Source organism: Triturus cristatus, chromosome 6, assembly GCF_964204655.1.
Source record: "Triturus cristatus chromosome 6, aTriCri1.1, whole genome shotgun sequence".
NCBI lineage: Eukaryota > Metazoa > Chordata > Amphibia > Caudata > Salamandridae > Triturus > Triturus cristatus.
In genome coordinates, this window is record NC_140589.1 from 1,474,174,760 (window position 1) to 1,474,192,759 (window position 18,000).

At 45.1% G+C, this 18,000-nt stretch overlaps 1 protein-coding gene across 2 annotated transcripts in view; it reads right to left on the reverse strand.

The window, feature by feature from the left end:
• The window catches only part of LOC146821564 (uncharacterized), a 138,820-nt gene that overhangs the window by 19,192 nt on the left and 101,628 nt on the right, over nt 1-18,000 (reverse strand). For both annotated transcript variants that reach the window (XM_085612568.1, XM_085612567.1), the window contains exon 8: nt 8,952-9,104. In XM_085612568.1, the coding sequence (XP_085468694.1) occupies nt 8,952-9,104 (153 nt within the window). The remainder of the gene's footprint in view (nt 1-8,951; nt 9,105-18,000) is intronic.

An 18,000-nucleotide genomic window follows, 5' to 3' on the forward strand; every position in this document is an offset into this window, starting at 1 on the left:
TTAGTACTCTTTGCACTTTACCCCCTACTAACCAGTGCTAAAATGCATGTGCTCACTCCCTTAAACATGTTAACATTGGCTTTCAGCTTACTGGAAAATTTAACTTACTTATAAGTCCCTAGTAAGGTGGTACGCAATATCTTGAGGGCTAGTAAATAAATGCTACTGGTGGGCCTGCAGCACTTATTGTGCCATCCACTTACTAGCCTGTTAAAACATGTCTCAGGACTGCCATTACTTCTGTAGACCATTTTAAACTGCCAATTTGACTTGGCCAAATAAACCTTTTCCCAAGTCTAAAATTCCCTTTATAATACAAATAACTCAACCCTAGGGTAGGCACTAAACAGTCCATAGGGCAGAATGCATTTTATTAAACAAGTAGGATATGTATTTGTAGGTTTTGCATGACCTGGCAGTGAAAAGCAGGCACAAATGTTTTTCACTACTGTGAGGCCTACTTCTCTCATAGGGCAACATTGGGTTACCTTATAACATTTGTTAAGTGATATCTTGGTATGGAGAGCAGATAGAAATGTCATGCTTGGTGTCTGATGAATTGTAATTAAAAACCCTCTTTAATGGTGAAGTCAGTATTTAAGTCGCAATTCTGAAAATCCCACTTTTTGAAATTTGGCATTTTCTGGTCTTATCCATTTATGGCATGTGTCCTTGGTCACATGACAAAGTGTAGTTGGCCTTTGTATATTTCTCCCAGATAGCCACTAAATTGAGGGTCTGGGTGTTGGCAGATGGAGCATCCTGATGTGATGAATGAAGGGTGGGGCTCTCACCTGTAACACTAACTTCAAAGACACTGCTTCCACTCACACACAAAGGACTTCATACTAGCCTATTGTGCCTGCAGAATCATTGGGCCCGATTCACAGAACTAACTTAAGACAAAATCCTAAACTTACTACCATTTTCGTATTCACAGAAGGCACTTACTCATTTTGGTATTCACAGAAGTTAGGAGTCCTAACTTTAGGACTCCTAAATGCCTTCTGTGACTACCGAAAGTCTTAAAATTAAGATTTTTTGCAGTTTAGTAGTAGTATAGTTAGGACTCCTAACTTTAGGACTCCTAAATGCCTTCTGTGAATACCGAAAGTCTCAAAATTAGGATTTTTCTCAATTTAGTAGTAGTAAAGTTAGGAGTCCTAACTTTAGAACTCCTAAATGCCTTCTGTGAATACCGAAAGTCTTAAAATTAGGATTTTTCTCCGTTTTGCAGTAGTATAGTTAGGACTCCTAACTTTAGGACTCCTAAATGCCTTCTGTGAATACCGAAAGTCTTAATATTAGGATTTTTCTCAATTTAGTAGTAGTAAACGTAGGACTCCTAACTTTAGGACTCCTAAATGCCTTCTGTGAATACCTAAAGTCGTAAAGATAGGATTTTTCTCAGTTCAGGAGTAGTAAAGTTAGGAGTCCTAACTTCTGTGAATACCAAAATGAGTAAGTGCCTTCTGTGAATACCAAAATGGTAGTAAGTTTAGGATTTTGTCTTAAGTTAGTTCTGTGAATCGGGCCCATAGACACCAGAGCACGGATGCAAGAAATGCCAGACACTTCTTTAGGAGGAAAACTACAGAAGTTTCTTTCACTAAAAAAGGGGACATCAAGTACAAAAATAGGACACTCAGACCCATTCTTCATTTGACTCCTGGGCATGCAGCTACTACCGAAGGACTACCCAGCTGCCAAAGGACTGTCCTGCTATTTGATAAGGTAGAATGGACCTGCACCCTTCATCCCAGGCTGCAGTAACTCCAAGGGTCAGTTGGCTGATCTGTTCTGAGCTACAGGGATAGAAAACGCTTCAGAGGTCTCTGCAACTGTCCAGCTGACCAGCTGCACTGGACCTGAAACTGGACTTGTCTGAGCCTGCTGGCCTCTAATGGAGTGAGTTCCTAGTCTCCAAGAGGTGCCCCCAGGCCCTGGACCCTTGGCGTGGCATCAATTGAGCTCCTCCATGAAGAAATCCTGAAGTTTTGGACTCTTCGTGACCGGGCCCGTTCGTGCCAAGATCTTGTCGCCCGCGAACATGAAGCTTTGGTGAACCAGACTCTTCACGCTACAGCAACCAGCAATGCGAGATCTGAACATTCACACTACATCAACAGCATGTGGTACCTACCAGCATGAGTCTCCAACGACTGTACGCAATGCGTGACATGATCTTTGCCATACAGCGATGACCGTCCATGACACCCTGATTGCTCTTAGCACTACAGCGACTACCATCCATGATGTTTACCCTGCTCCTCAAGGCCTCCTCCACCATGAATGGAATTCTTTGCTCTAGACTTTAGGACATTTTTTCAGCAGGGCTAATCTGGTCCCTGTATCCTGTCCATGCTCCATCACGGTTGGCCCGAACCTGAAATTGCGGCATTCAGGTCACCTGGGATTCTGGAAGGCGTGAAGACCCGCCTGTTACCGAATGTATACATTGTTTACTTTTAGAGGTGGGTGATACTCAACTCTATGTATCCATCCAGCCTTCTAATGCATACAGAGCTATACATAGCTATAAGACCATTGTCTAAAATTTATCACAATTGAACCCAAGCTACAGTGCAGCCACAAGTTCACCACGGCACATTTAGAACACTCCTCTAACATCAAGGAACACTCACCAAAGTCTTCTGCATAGGTGCTCTGCACTTGTACACCCCTTCAATCCTCACAATAAACTGATTATCCACTCATGCAAACATGTTAGGTATACGCAAAATGCTACTACCTCTTACCCCCACTTCACACCATGCAAAAGCATAGCTAATGGTTTGTGCAACATGACTGGAGGACCCTTGAGCTCTCATCCATAGCACCAAAACTCTTCACTCACAGATGGAAGAATAAACCCGCCCTCTAATGAAATGATAATAAAAAACTGAGTACCCTCTTACTCACCAACCAAAAATGATTGAGGGCCTAACCTGCATAATGAGACACTTTACAAATGCCATTATACAATAATAATGTATTTCATGTGCATTGAATTGTACATAAATAATTTAAACCCCAAATCAATTTGAAGCTATATTCAAGATTAGTGCTTGTTGGAAATGGGTGTCTAGTTGGCAGAGGTAGGTAACTTTGTCCAAGTAGGGACCCTTCTTCCTAGTCAGGGTAAGGGGGATACACTTCTAAAATAACCCCGGCTCACCCCCTTGGCAGCTTGGCACGAGCAGACATGCTTATCTCAGAGGCGGTGTGTAACGCATTTGTGAACACATACAGTTACACAGTGAAGACACTACAAATGGACACCACACCAGTTTAGAAAAATAAGTAATCTTTATCTAAACCAAAACAAGACCAAACGACAAATCCACAATACAGTAATAAAATTAAGACTGTCAGATGGTAGAAATAGTTCAGTTCAAAGCAAATTGCAGATGCAACACGTTACACACAAAGTACCTTGGATGTATCATGCACAAAGGAAAAAGGGCCACAGGAAAGGTGATGCGTTGGTTCCTTACACTCAGGGAAGGTGATGCGTCTGTTTCCTGCTCCGTGGGAGGTGATGAGTCTGTTCCTTACTGCAGCACAGTGGAGGTGATGCGTCGGTTGTGTGGCGGTGATGCGTCTGTTTCTTACTGCGTCCTTCAATGATGCGACAGACTTGGCGCCGCGATGTGACGATGCGTGGATTCTTGCAGCCGCACAGCAGGGCTTGCGTCGGAATAGGCACGGTGGTCTTGGACTTCGGAGGCCGGTGCACTCGATGTGGCGTGCAGCGATTTCTCGAGCCGCGGGCAGGCACTGCGACAATTTCTTCGGCGATGTGTCGGAAACAGGTGCGGATACGTTGCACATCTTGAAGTTGCGTTACTTTTCTATCTCCCAGCGGGAAACAGCCTCCAGAAGTCCAAAACAACAGCAGGCCCAACTTAGCAGGTCAGAACTCCCAGCAAGGAAGTTGAGGGGAGCTGGTGGTGAAGTTTTTGTGTCCCCGAGACTTCAAAAAAGGAGGCAAGCTCAGTTTCAAGCAAGCCCTTGGAGATCTTCCTCAAGCAAGGGACACAGCAAATAGCAAAGTCCTTTTCCCTTTCCTTTGCAGAAAGTAGCCACTGCAGGCCAACCCAAGACAGCAAACAGCACAGGGGCAGTATTCCTCCTCAGTTTCTCCAGCTCTTCTCCTTGGCAAAGGTTCCTCTTGATTTCCCAAAAGTGATCTAAAAGTCTGGGATCTGGGCCCTTCTTTTCATACAGTAAAAACTTTTGTCCTCTGTGCCTAGCCAAAACCAGTTCTTTCCTCACTGGTGCAGCTTCCTGGCAGGAGGTGGAGACAGCATTGTGGAAGGCAGACCAGGCCCATTCAGGTGAAAGGAAATCTCCTAATCCCTACTCTTAATGTAGCCCAGGTCTATTCAGCCAAGATATAACTCATCCAGACTCTCTGGAGCCACTGCACCTCCCCAGCCCCTGTAACACTAAAGCCAACCAGTCCATACACTTCCTGGCAGAAGCACACTGGATGGCTAAGCAAGAAAGTACCTACTTTCTAAAAGTGGTATTTTCAAACATAAAATGTAAAAATCACCCTCACTAAAAGATGCATTTTGACAATCTGAGTTCAGGCATACTAAACTTTATTTTCCTACCTTGTTCCCAGGGGTAGTTATGTTTATTAGATGTTATAAGCAAACTCCCCATTCTATCCTGTAGGAACAGGTAGCCTTGCAATAGTGAAAAACGAAATTCACAATCAGGACATGTCACACACATCAGGGTATGTCCTACCTTTTACATACATTGCACCCCGCCCACAGGGGTACCTTGCGCCTACCTTAGGGGTGACTAACATGTCAGAAAAGGGAAGGTTAGGGCCTGGCAAGTGGGTGCACCTGCCAGGTCGACATGGCAGTACCAGACTGCACACAGGCTCTGCAATGGCAGACCGGATTTACATTTACAGGTTGCTAATGTGGATGGCACAATCAGTGCTGCAGCCCACTAGCAGCATTTGATTTACAGGCCCTGGGCACACACAGTGCACTGTACTAGGGACTGATTAGTAAATCAAATATGCCAATCATGGAATCACCAATTAATAACAACAATTTACAAAGGGAGCACTTTAACTTTGGCACTGAACAGCAATGGCAAGGTGCCCAAAGCATCTAGACCAGCAAAAATAAGTCCAACCCACAGCAAAACCACAGGAGGCAGAAGGCAAAAATACAGGGGAAACCGATGCCAATGGTGCCAGGTCTAACAGTGCTGATATACTTATATCCTGCAATAGAATGAACAGAATGCTGCTATTCTGCCTATTATCAAATTGGGAAATTAGAATTTCATTTCTACAGTTTAAGCAATGTAAATAACTGGGGTCACTCTTACACAATTTATCAACTTATAGAAGGTCAAACCTCCCTGTTGAGACAGAAATGTTCACTGCATGGGACGGACATGCACCTCTGCTCTGTGTGGCACAGCTGCATGAATATCTGATCTCCAGTACTGATTTTTGGTCTTGGTTGAACACGGATCATGCACGTGCACCAAGGCCTAGGCCTGCCTAATGTTAATGCAATCTTCTTAGACTGGGAGGGGCACATAAAGTGCTCCCTTCATAGTGAAAGAGTGCTACTGCACTTACCTGGAGTTAAGTGTCAAGAGCCAGGTGGTGTTGTGCTGTGTACTTAACTCAGCCTTGGCCTACATGGCGATTGTGTGTAGCGTCAGATAGTGCATGAGACTTGCATGTGTGTGCTGGGATGTATGTGAGCCTGTGTATGGTACATAACATGGTTTGTGGGCTCCATTTTGGAAGGTCAGCTCCTGGAAAGGCTAGTGGAGATTAGGATGGTAACCCTGAGACAGGAGATGTGGACTGCTGACATTCATGGGGCTTTGGGTGGGAACACACTGGAGAAGGTGAACAAAACATTCACTGTGCTCATCAAAGGTCTCCAATTCAAGGAAGTTACTCGTCAGGGAGCCTGGGCACATTGTCGGGGAGATGGTGGGCCTATAAAGGTTGGCACTGTAGGAAAGGGGATGGCTTGGGCCTTCAAACCTTTTTGAGGTATATTTCAGTGAGGACTGACAGCCACAGGAGTGATCCTCATTAACTCCCTTGGCCTGTGTTGTGGGTCAATCAGAAATGGAGACACTCCTGCTGTGACAAGCTGTCCCTTTGACAACGGACAGGGCAGAGGAGAGGGCACTTCAAAGGAGTCAACACCCTCAATCCGAATTTCAAAGGACAAGACATGAAATCACATCGGTGTCTGCATTTGGACTACATGTTTTTCAACAGCACTGTTCATCAGGGGAAAGATCGCCAAGACTTTAAACTACTGAAACCAGGAATGGCTACCAAGGTCTGCCAGTCTCCCAGTTGGGTGGGGGGCCATCGTCCAGTGCTTGCTCTGTGCCTGGAGCATCAGCCCCCAACGGCGGTTTCTTCATTGGAGCAGAGGAGCGTTGCCCCACTTAAATTCTCCCAAAGGCCTAGAGATGAAAAATAAAAAGGTAATTCCCCCATCCTGTACAGAGCGTCAGGAAGGGGGTGGTGCCACAGCTGAGTGACAGCAGCATGTCACTCAGCAGGGAGGAGGGTGGGCTGGCGGGCACTGTTTATAGTGCGCATGTCTTTTTGGCCGGCCGTCTTGCGACGGCCAGCCACACATGCGCACTTTAAACAGTTCTAACCCAGCTTTCTTAAGATAGCTGGGTTAGAGCAAGTGCAGGCCTCCACAGCACTGTGGGGCGCTTAGTGAGTCTGCTCCCTCCAATCAGGGTGCTGCTCTCATGCTGTGAGAGCAGCCCTGATTGGAGGGAGTTGCAGCATCCAGTTCCTGTGGCCTTTTGGCAAAGAGGAGCTCCGGAGCCATGGACGTTGCTGGTAAGTCGTCTTTTTAACCTACTTTTGCACCCCCCATCCCCTCCCAGGGAGATGCCAAGACCACTGCGTCTTGTGAGGAAGAGGAGCGAACAAGGTCCAGTGGGGATCCTGGTGAATGGATCCCATTAAGCAGTGTGTGAGGCACCCGGTCCAGTAAGGACTGCTGTCATAAGAGAGCTGTTCACCTTCTAGTGAAAGTCAGTAACCCCCATTCCAGAGTGCTATCAAGTTGCAGTCTGTCACCTGGCACAACCTATCTCACTGGGGATATCGCCCATGACCCCATATGTTAGGAGTCGGTTACAAGGACCGCTGGTGTAACGATCCATGTTGGGTGAGTCCAGAAGACTGCAGAGGGACTAGCAATAGAGAAGGATGCAGTCCTGCAGCACTGTTGCCGCCCGATCACCTTTCCGGCAGGAACCATACAGGAGAAGGCACCTGATGCACCTAGAAATCATCGCCGATTGCTGGAGCACAGGAAGATGTGCCCTGTCTCCAGGTCACTTCATCAGGTGGCGTTTGAGTAAGACTGGGGCTGGGCATGCAGGCTGTTCTGAGACGTGGACAAGCTAGCGGAGAAGCAGCAGTGTGAGCAGAGCTTTCAGGGCCAAACTTGGTTGACCATCACTAGTGCAAGCAGCATCAGTGGGGTGAGCTCCAGAGAACCATCAGGGACATATTTATTAACGTGGGTGGACATTGCCAATGCCAGTGTGCTAGCCCTGAGAGACTTGTAGGGTTTGTTTAGTGTTCTTTATTATACTTTGCGTGGGTAATACTGCTTTTCTTACCAAAAATTAAGTATTGAACTGGACAGTCTTATTATTAGGGTCACTGTGGGTATTTTGAGCTGTGAACCCTCGCATACCTTGTGCCTACGTCTCCCTGAAAATCCTTGGACTGCTTCACATGCGCTACCACTCAAGAGCGGAAGTAGTAATACTTGACCCAGTTACTCAGTATCCATAGTAGATCAGGCCACAGGACAGAAAGAGTAAAAGGACACAAAAACCCAAAGCGGGCCCGAATAACTCCTGCTTTCCCCATGGCCTTCTGAAAAGGGTTCTGATGCTGCCTCTGAATTTTCTTGCTCTTTTTTACTCTTTAAATACTATTCGGTTTGACCTGCTGAAACTTAACGACAGGTGTGGCCTTAATCGTATGCTCTAATTACCAGGTGCTATAAGCACTGCACCACTTATAATTGCGATTTCTGTGCCAATAAGTCTTTGTACAGTAATCACAATTTAACAGTCCACTCAAACATACACTTTTAGTGCTGTATGTGGTAAAGGGCCGAAGCATATCGCGCTGAGTCCCATTTCACATTTGCTCCGTTCCGCTACATTGATTTGTTGCGTCCCGGGTTGTGAGAGTGGCCACCCATTCTTTAACTGTTCGTCCCTGCACCTTACATTGTCTAAGTGCTGACAGGTAGGAGCAAACCTACTTTGGCTTTCATCTTCTGCGCCTACATAGTCAGGCTAGGTGAAGGATGGGGCATAAATAGGAGCATTCTATGGGCGCTTGCCCCATAAACTTTTCAGAGTTTGAACTTCACAAATTCTCTGCAAATGTTGCGCAGTCATGTTTGCTACCCTCAACAACCAATTCTCACGCAATGCACATTGCCCATTGGGGGCTATTGGCCAACCACTGCATGGTCTCCCACAAAAATGCCTACTTGTGATGCACGCAGACTTACCATATATAACATGGCAGATTCAAGTTGGCGGTTAGGGGTTCCTGCAACATGACGGATTCAGGAAGTGATACGGACTCCACAATCATGGCAATTCTTTCGATGAGATATCTACCGGAGAGTGGCATGACCACATATGTCAATGTCACTAGAAATATGGAACAAATCTACCAATTTGAAGGAGGTTTAAAGGATCTCTGTACAAAAGGATTGGAAAAAAGATGAGGTACAGAAGAGGAGTAGTTGGTAGGGTCAAGGTTGATGTGCGGAGTGAGGTTCACATCAACGAACTGGGTATGAAAATGAATACGATATGAACTACAGTGACTGGAGCAAGTCTCATGCTGAGAGATGAAAAGTATTGAAATGCACCTGCTGGCTGGCTGCGCACACATGCTGCTCCCAATGGGTCAGCGGAAGGGTCTTCATAGCCCTCCCTACAAAGGCAAGAGTATGTGCCGATCTCATTGTGGCATTCTGCATTTTCATCACACTCCTCTGCACCAGACTCGCATTCGTTGATATCTGTAATAAAGAGAATACGATTCTTATAAGAGAGCATTCAGAGTATTTGTATTACACAAACTACATGTTTCTTTCTATCGATTAAGCAAGTTTTCTATGAACGTGAACGGACTATTTGAGAAAAGGGTTGATGTTATTTGTGACTTCCTATGCATCTTTATGGAGGTGTGGGGATCATAGGCAATTCCTTCTAGTAGCAATACAATGTAAATCCTACAGAATCCCAACTTGGCAACTAAAGAATAGCAATTTTTATTTCTTGATTCAGCAACAATGTAATGAGTAAATTGACCTGGCCCATGTTCCAGTGCGCCAAACAGTCACACTGTAGTATGGCAAAGAAAAAAAGCATGGCATGAATGTGCTGACATATAAACACAGGGATGCACAAATGTGCAGACTATTTGTGCTGTCTCTCTGTGAAATTTAGTTTTTTGTACCTTTTATGTATATGCCCCATTTTTAATCCCCACGCTTGTGGTGCTGTGTGGCATGAGCAAATTCAGAAAATAAAAACTTCAGCAATGCAGTTAGGGAGGAAACAAACAAGGCAGAGAAATATGAGGCCCAGAAAAACACTTAGTTGAAAGACATTGCAACAGTGTGTGTGTGCGCACTTGTGCATACCTATGCTTGCATTTGTTAGAGAATTAGAGAGTCCAGTTGGCTTTGCCAGTGCTTGCTGCCAACGTATTTGAGGTCGCCAGATTTTTACAGTTCTGTTTCCATTTTAGCATGGGTGAGGGTGGCTAACATTCCTGGTAATAGTAAGCTGAAGAAAGTTTTTTTTCCTCCTTACGGGGTGTGTTCTTTGAGAGTAAGAACAAAAAGCATAGTGCATACATGCAGCAGGGCAAGTCGTTTTTAATGAAACCTATGATAAATCTATGCTTTTTTCACAGATAAAGATCTGTAGCTTAGTTGCTTGGCTCTTTCTTTGAGCTATTTGAGGATATCTTTGGATAAGCCACATTTGGGATGCGGTCACTTGTGTCCTGAAACATGATATGATGCTCTTTGTTTTACGTTTGGTGGCCATAGAAAAGGTCACATGTAAAATATTTGGGCTATTCCCTTGAGGAGCAGATTCAAAATGTGACAACCTCAATAGGCAGCTGTGTGATTTCACTAAGGACAAAGACAATTTGGTAGTACGGCATCACTGGAGGCAAAAGTAATGGACTAGTATATCCTTATATTTAGTCGCCAGAACACTGAAGTGCAAAGTCACCCTTGGTGTGCCATCAATAGAAGTTTGGAAAAGTTTAGGAGAACAAATCTGGATGTAAAAAATCACTTTTAGGTTGCAAAGTCACCCGTGGTGCAAAGTAAGCAAGAATGTGGTAGCCCATTTAAGCTCAAAATCCTATTTTGGTAAAGCAACAACAAAATAAAATCCCATTTCAGTGCAAAAATCACATTTCAGTGCTAAAATCATCCATGGGACAACATTGATGAGCGTGTGAGAGAGCACAAATAACATTTAGCAGAAAAAAGTACATTAAGGTGAAAAAAATCACATTTAGGTGCTAAATCACATTTAGGTGTAAAATCACATTTAGGTGTAAAATCACATTTAGGTGCAAAATCTCTCTTGATGCAAAGTCATCAGACACATAGTATCCCAGTGCAAAGTAATGTTGTACAAAAAGAAAATGTGATAGTTGCATGTCACATTGGATGTAGAAGGAAAGCTTCCCTATGACATATCTGGTTGACAGGATACTGATGTGTGAAAAGTTACCCTTACTGCAGCATCAGAATTTGTTGGCAAAATAGATCACATTTAGGAGGAAAATTACTGTTGGTGCAAAGTAAGCACTGCTGTGGCATCTGATGTATGAGAAAAAAACCCACATTTATATACAAACTAACCCTTGGTACATAATAAGGGACGTGAAAACACTTAGGTGCAAATACACATTTAGGTGAAAAAACATCTTAAATTTATGTAGGTGTGGAATCACCACAGGTTCCAAGTTGCAGAGCAGAGACACTAACTAGATGGAAAACGCCTTTATGAGCAAAAAAACAATAAATCACAATTACATGCACACACATGGGTGCAAAATCTTCCGTGGTGCAAAGTCAGCAGGAGTATGGCATCATATTCAGGTGAAAAATCACTTCATTGGATAGTAAGCAGTCACCTTAGGGAGAAAAGACTGCATTAATAGGACACATTTTGTTGACAGCACATTGACCTGTAAAATCACCCTTGCGTAACACAAAAGGCTTGAAAAGTTTAAAGAAGCAAAAATTCCTTTTAGGTGTCAACTTCTAGTTGCAAAATCTCTTTTGGGAGAAAAGGAACAGCAGTGTGTCATCATATTTAAGTACAAAAGCAGATAAAAGTGCAAAATCATCCTTGGCCCCAGACGGACTCTGGATACGATTTTAGGAGCACAAATCAAATTTAGGAAAACCTATTTGGGCGCGAAATCACCTTTAGTTCAGCCTCAGCAGGAGCACAAATGCACCTCCATTACATTGATAGGATGCTTTGCTTCACTGCCCATGCACCGCAATTGGAGCGCTCTATAGGAAGGTGGGTGTACACTTAATAGGCAATAGTTGATGGTCAGACTAAAATACCCTTCTCACCTGGTTCAAAACGTGAAACGCCCGCACTTCAAGCCCTCGTTGAAGGGAGGCTGACCCAAATGACCCAATGACTGAAGGAGACTGACCCAAAGCTCATCTGTGCATATATTTGTTGCTGATGACATGGGCTCGAGAAGACAGCCAAAGCAGTTCCCAATAGACAAAATGTAGGTTTGTCTGAAGAAAACCGATTTGAAAAACAGCAAAATGCTGCAACATAGGTGATTTAATCACCACCAAGTACTTCCAACACAGGTGTTTTTTTCAAGGTAAACCGAGGTGGGAAGTTAACCAAGGATACTTTCCAGTAATGCACATTATTATAAAGGCATTACCAATCATATAAACACTACTATGCAATTCCAACACATATAACAAATATATAATTCATATTAAAATCACGTATCACAGTCATAACCTAACCCTAATCGTGCGGATAACAGAAGACATTCTGGTGACGACTAGTGAAGTGAAAGTCAGGCAAACATGTTGCGTGGGGTTTGCTGCACGGGGAGCAGAAGAGATTTGCCGAACATTTCCACTGGAGGGCGCCTGAAGCCCAACAATCTCATTAAGAACAAATGCATCCAATATCTAATCTTCGACCCAAGATTTTTTTTTTCTTTTACATACTGGAGAAAATCTTCAGGGAAACTAGAAGCTAAATTCTCAATTTCCACCCCTTCTACGAGGTTAAAAAAGCGGCTCCATTCGCACATTGTAGCAACTCTGAACTTACTGATGTGCTGCCTCGGTGGTCTTTGAGGGGCAGAGGACCCCACGGATTTGTGATTGGTGCTGTTGGGGAAATGCAGCACTCGCAGCAAGAGGGGTAAATAGAGATGTGGGCGTGACCTTTGACAATGGTAACTGGTTTCAATAGGTTGCATCTATTGCCTGAATCAAAGAAACAAGGATTTGGGAAAAGACTTTAGATGTTTGTTTCTAAGCAGCAGAGTGAGCCATTTTTAGGTCTCGCCTGGCATAAACTGCGCAGACATGCGCAGTCTCGCTTGCGAGATTTAATGATTTAGGGTAGCTTACACTAGCGGGGTTTAAGCCCCACCCCTCTTTTCCATTGGCTGGCGTCACCGTTTATGGTCAACGGTGGCCAGCCTTTGGAAAAGAGCTTCCAGTGACGTACACTTTTCTCTTTTAGAGCCGTCCAGTTGGACTGGCTGCCCTGACTTGCTGCTGGCGTAAAAGGTTTGTTATCTTTATGGGGCCAAACACATGGCCCCATAAAGATAAGAAACCTTTTAGCACAAAAGGAAGTCAGGCGAGCCAGTCCAACTAGGACGGCTCTAAAAGAGAAAAGTGTACGCACGAAAAACGTCATGGCGAAAGCTTGTTTTTCAAGCCTGCCGTGTTTGCCTCTTGCAGGTCGCTGGAGCCGTCATGCGTGTGTGGGCTGGTTACTGACGGAGACAGAGGCGGGCTCTAGCAAAGTTTTGCAAGCTCAGCTTTCAGCAGCCACGGCACACGGAGCTCGCTACTCCCCAGCTCAGACTGCCCCTGTGACTTGGATTTACCCACCAGGACCGTCCGGAGGGAAGGCGACGAGGACTCGCACGGCCAGAGCCGAGGGCATGGGGGCGACACAGGGCTGGCTGATCCCCGCTTGACACACGCCGTGCCTGGTGGGGCTGGCGACGGCCGCCCAGGAGCTGCTCCCACATCTCTGCCTCTAATACGGTAAACCGGCTGCTTTCTGCCAGTGTTTGTATTAATCAATGAGCGGGCTGGGTGGGGTATTGCTAGTCCGTTCCTTCTCCGTATGGAGGTAAAATAAGTCCCAGCACAGTAGAACGAAGCCACGAGGCGCTGGCACTATCTTCTGTGCTGTCACGGTGTGCAGGGTCTCTGGCATGGTGCCACTTTAAAAGATGCGTCTAAAGTGCTTACACTTATAGCATCATCCTGGCGTTTGGATGTCTTTCTCCCAAGCAGATGTTGCACGAGCAGTGTTTGTTCTCTGATGATAAAACGCATGTACAAAGAGGCATCGCTGGCGCTGGCACTGCCCCCCTCCTGGGCTCTCTTCCTTGTTGTGATAACCCTGGTCCTAGAGTAAGCTCTAAGTGAACCTCGGACATCCACTTCGCTCTGGGCACAGTGAGGGGTTTCTTTAATGAACTTCAAAAGTAAACAGCAGAGTGTGGGGCTGAAGCAGCGGTGGGGCGCTCCCTCGGCAGCTGCTGGCCTGCTTTCCCGAGGCACTGAACAACCAGAGCATCTCGAATTGTCAAGTTTACTTTTTTTTGCGCGCGATCTCTGTTTTTTTAAATGCCCTGTGTGTTTTTTAAATGTCCCCGTCTGAGGTTCCAGACGTGTGAATGAACACTTGCGGAGAAATGGGCCTCAGGTCTATGGCAAGTCCTCGTTTTTTTGGGGGGGGAGGGCTGAGCGAGGTCAGGGTTGGGTGGTACAATATTGTGAGTAGGTAACCATTATAATTAGTGTGTAGTAGGAAATGCACGTTCCCATGTGTAGTGCGCACAGTAAATCTAGTGTGAAAAGCCTCTCACAGAGACCTCACGCATGCATTCCCGACTTTCATTTGTCACACGGATCCGTAGCGGCAGTTGTAGTTAGCGCTTCTCTGAATGTCCCCTGGATGTATCTATTTCCCCAGTGGCGAATATGTCTTTCATCCAAGAAACTCCTCTCAGTAGCGATTTTTTTTTTTTGCTCGAATGTTCCCCATATACAGTGGGACAAGACTGTATATTTAGGAGCCCCTATCGTTGGTTTCATGCGCTTAGAATCTTAGGCAGTTAGGCGCTACGTAGACCAGTTAGCCACTCAGGTTCAAGAATGTCTTTTGAAAACAACAGCGTCATGTGGATATTTAAATGACAAAACGCAGTCCAGTTTGTACAAGCGGTGTAAATGGCTATTTTTTACCATTAGCACTATGAGTAGTAGTGATGTCCGAAGCCGGGGTGCTATCCCACGAGGCCTTACCTTGTGTACACACCGCTTTCACTACTGTTCCTCATGCGTCTCCACTTTATAGAGTAAATACCATTGTTAGCCTGCCCTTTGTATACAGTTGCTTCTGTGTTCGGCACTGGACAGTTGCTTGACTATGACTGATTTGGGGAAAGGGTATTACTGGATAATGTACCAGGTGCGTCACCGGGAGACCTGCTTTCATATCCTGGCTTCCCCCAGTGAATGCTGTGATGTGTTAGATTGCCACAGCGCCTAGCCTGCCGCGAGAATGGCCTTGGGGCGCTGCCGGGGTTTTCCAGTGCCCTCACACCCTGGGGTCGAGGGTACGATCACACCAAAAGCCTGATTTCTGTTTGTGTGATTCGAAGTATCAGTGATGGAGGCGTGGTCCACGTGCCATGTCCTGTCTGCATGTATCAGTCATGCGTGTGCTATAGCGGACAGCAGTATTTCAATCGTGTGTGCAGACGCTAGTTGAAAGTATGGTGTCCTTTTGAGGATGTATGTGTGTCCCTCACCGGGCTAACCCGGGTGTAGGTAGCATGGCTGTTGACATTTAGTGTATTTGTGTGTCGTCGGTGTGTGTTATTTAGTTAAGGGATACCGATCACTTCATCTTCCTGCCTCTCGGCTCTTCCTTCTGCGTAACTAGGAGCGCAGAGTTCTGCCGCTCCTGTGAACCGGATATTTGTATAATAATACTATGTATCGGATCTGAAGGTCTTTCTTTTATTGTCGGCTGCTTTCTACTCGGTTTTTCCTTTCACATTAGTACTCTGGTGTTTACTTTATCCCCTCGTGCCCTCCTTGGCCTTCTCTTACTGACCCTTTCTCAACGGTCTCTATGGGAGCTGCATGAATGAACTCTGCCTCCTGGTAAACACTCGCCGCCTTTTAAACACCGTCCCTGCCAGCCCGGTGGGAGCCCGGAGCCTCCTGTTTACGCACAGCACCCGGGGAGGCGGTCCCCACTTCAGTCAGACTCCCACATTGAGGGTAAATAACTGGCCACAGGCGCTGTTATTATGCTGGGGTGAGGGCTGCAGCGAGCCCCTTTAAAAACAAGCATTGAAAATGCAATAGGTTTCGCCTTTAGTTAAGTTAAAGCCATTTGCTTTGCTAATGGTATTGTATAGCAAAGCAAATGGCTTTAACTTAATGAAAGGCGAGACCTATTGCATTTTTAATGCTTGTTTTAATTACAGATGAAGCAAGAGTGAAGTGTACTGAAACATTTGAAATAGAGGTTTTTATCCAGCTAACATCCTGAACTGATGTATTATAAGGCGGACTCAAATGTAAAGAGAAGCTCTGGTACTCTACCCCTCAAAATAAACAAGCATTGGCATAGCCAATAGGTCTCGCTTTTGGGACCTTATAAGTATTTAGTTATGCAGCACAATATCAGCATGGCAAAACACTTATAAGGTCCCAAAGGCGAGACCTATTGGCTATGCCAATGCTTGTTACAAAGAGTTTTAACAGTTATGTGAGATCTAGCAGGTCACAGATTAGGGAAAGGATAAATTGGGAAATCTAAAAAGAAAAACTGCACATACAAGCGCAGTTTCCACTAAGGATGGAGATATGCTGTCACCAAGAGGCTTAATTTCTGCTCCCTACTTTTTGACTCATTTGCGTGTGCTTACTTTGTGTCAGTGTTTGCTTGCGCTGTGCACCCTCGCTAACCTCTCAAAACCGGCACTTATTTGACAGGCACCACACGGAGGCGCTGTCTGCATATGTTTGAGAAAAGCACATCTGCACGGAGTTTAAAAATTCAAAATACACTGACATTAAAATAATACATCATTCAGGTCATTTTTAAAGCCTTGATGACATGGAATAATCCAAATGGTCACATTTGTTGGTGTGTGATGGTTGGTAGTTGACGGGGACACTGGCATTTGTCACTGCTGGTAGGGTGAGACGTGCAGGGAACACCTATGAAATACCTTGGGAATTGGCACTTCTTTATTTATTCAAATTAAGCACTGGCACTTATGGACTACCTCACAGGTCCAGTTTAGTCTGTTCCCTATGATTGAAGAAGCTAGGATTGAACAGACCCCAACGTCTAACAATAATTTACCTTGCGACTGTTGCGTGGACATTAAGGAGCCCTCTTACGAGATAAAGGTATCGAGCGCCACCTATTGGCACGTGGCCTTCAGGCCCTGGGTATCCTACCCTTGTGACAGTCCCTTTGGGTCGCCATATAATTTGAGAAAAGCAAAATGCTTTGTGAGGACACAACAACCCTTTAGTTATATGCAATATTTTGGCAGAGGAGGTGGTTGGAGAGAATCCGCAACTAATTCACGGAAAATTGAGATGAAGAGATGTCAGAGTATAATCTGCAAGGACTCGAATGCGCATTTTAGGGGTACAGGGATGTTCATGGGGCGAGCAGGGCAAGAGTGGGGAATGGCCGGAGACAAGTTATGGTAAACAAGCATTGGCATAGCCAATAGGTCTCGCCTTTGGGACCTTATGTGTTTAAGCAGAATTTTTGGCTATGTTGTAGAGCATTGTGGCTGCTGGGCATTATGTTGAAAAGTTGTTTTTATATTGCATTAGGGTATAGTGTAATTATATGGTGTGTAAATTTGTGGTGCTGCGCAATATTATGTGCAGTGTATTTATGTTGTATTGAGTAGAGTGTAATTATGTGGCTTGTAATTATGTGGTACTGAGTGGTAATATGCGTAATGCATTTAAGTTGCATTGAGTAGAGTGTAATTATGTGGTACTTAGTGGTATGTGGAGTGTTTTTATGTTGCATTTAATAGAGAGTAATTATGTGACATGTAATTATGTGGTAGTAAGTGGAGTGTATTTATGTTGCCTTGAGTATAGTGTTATTATATGGTGTGTATATATGTGGCATTGAGCAAACACATCAATGACGCAGTCAAGCACACGGCACTCGGTAATGCACATATTGTTTTACACAACCTACTCATATGTACTCATATGCGCGGAGTATACACACATCAATACACAAAGATCGCAGTAATACCCACATAGTAACAAAGTACACGCCCACTCCAAATACGCCCAAAGTACACCAAGCACATTTCCAACGCACGCGGACGGCCTGCACAGGCAGAGGTTAGGTTGAATAAAAGTCCAAGAAACTTAAAGAAAGGGATGCAAGTCTGCAGAGAAAGCGTCCCGTGCCGGGCGGTGCTGGAGTTTGCCTCCTGCTGCCTCTCGGAGTCTCTGAATAGCAGCCCTCCTGGACGTAGGTTGGGCACCACAGCTCTAGCACTCCCCTCACATTACAGGGCACCACCCAGAAGACGCAAACAACCAGCGACAAACTATGGAT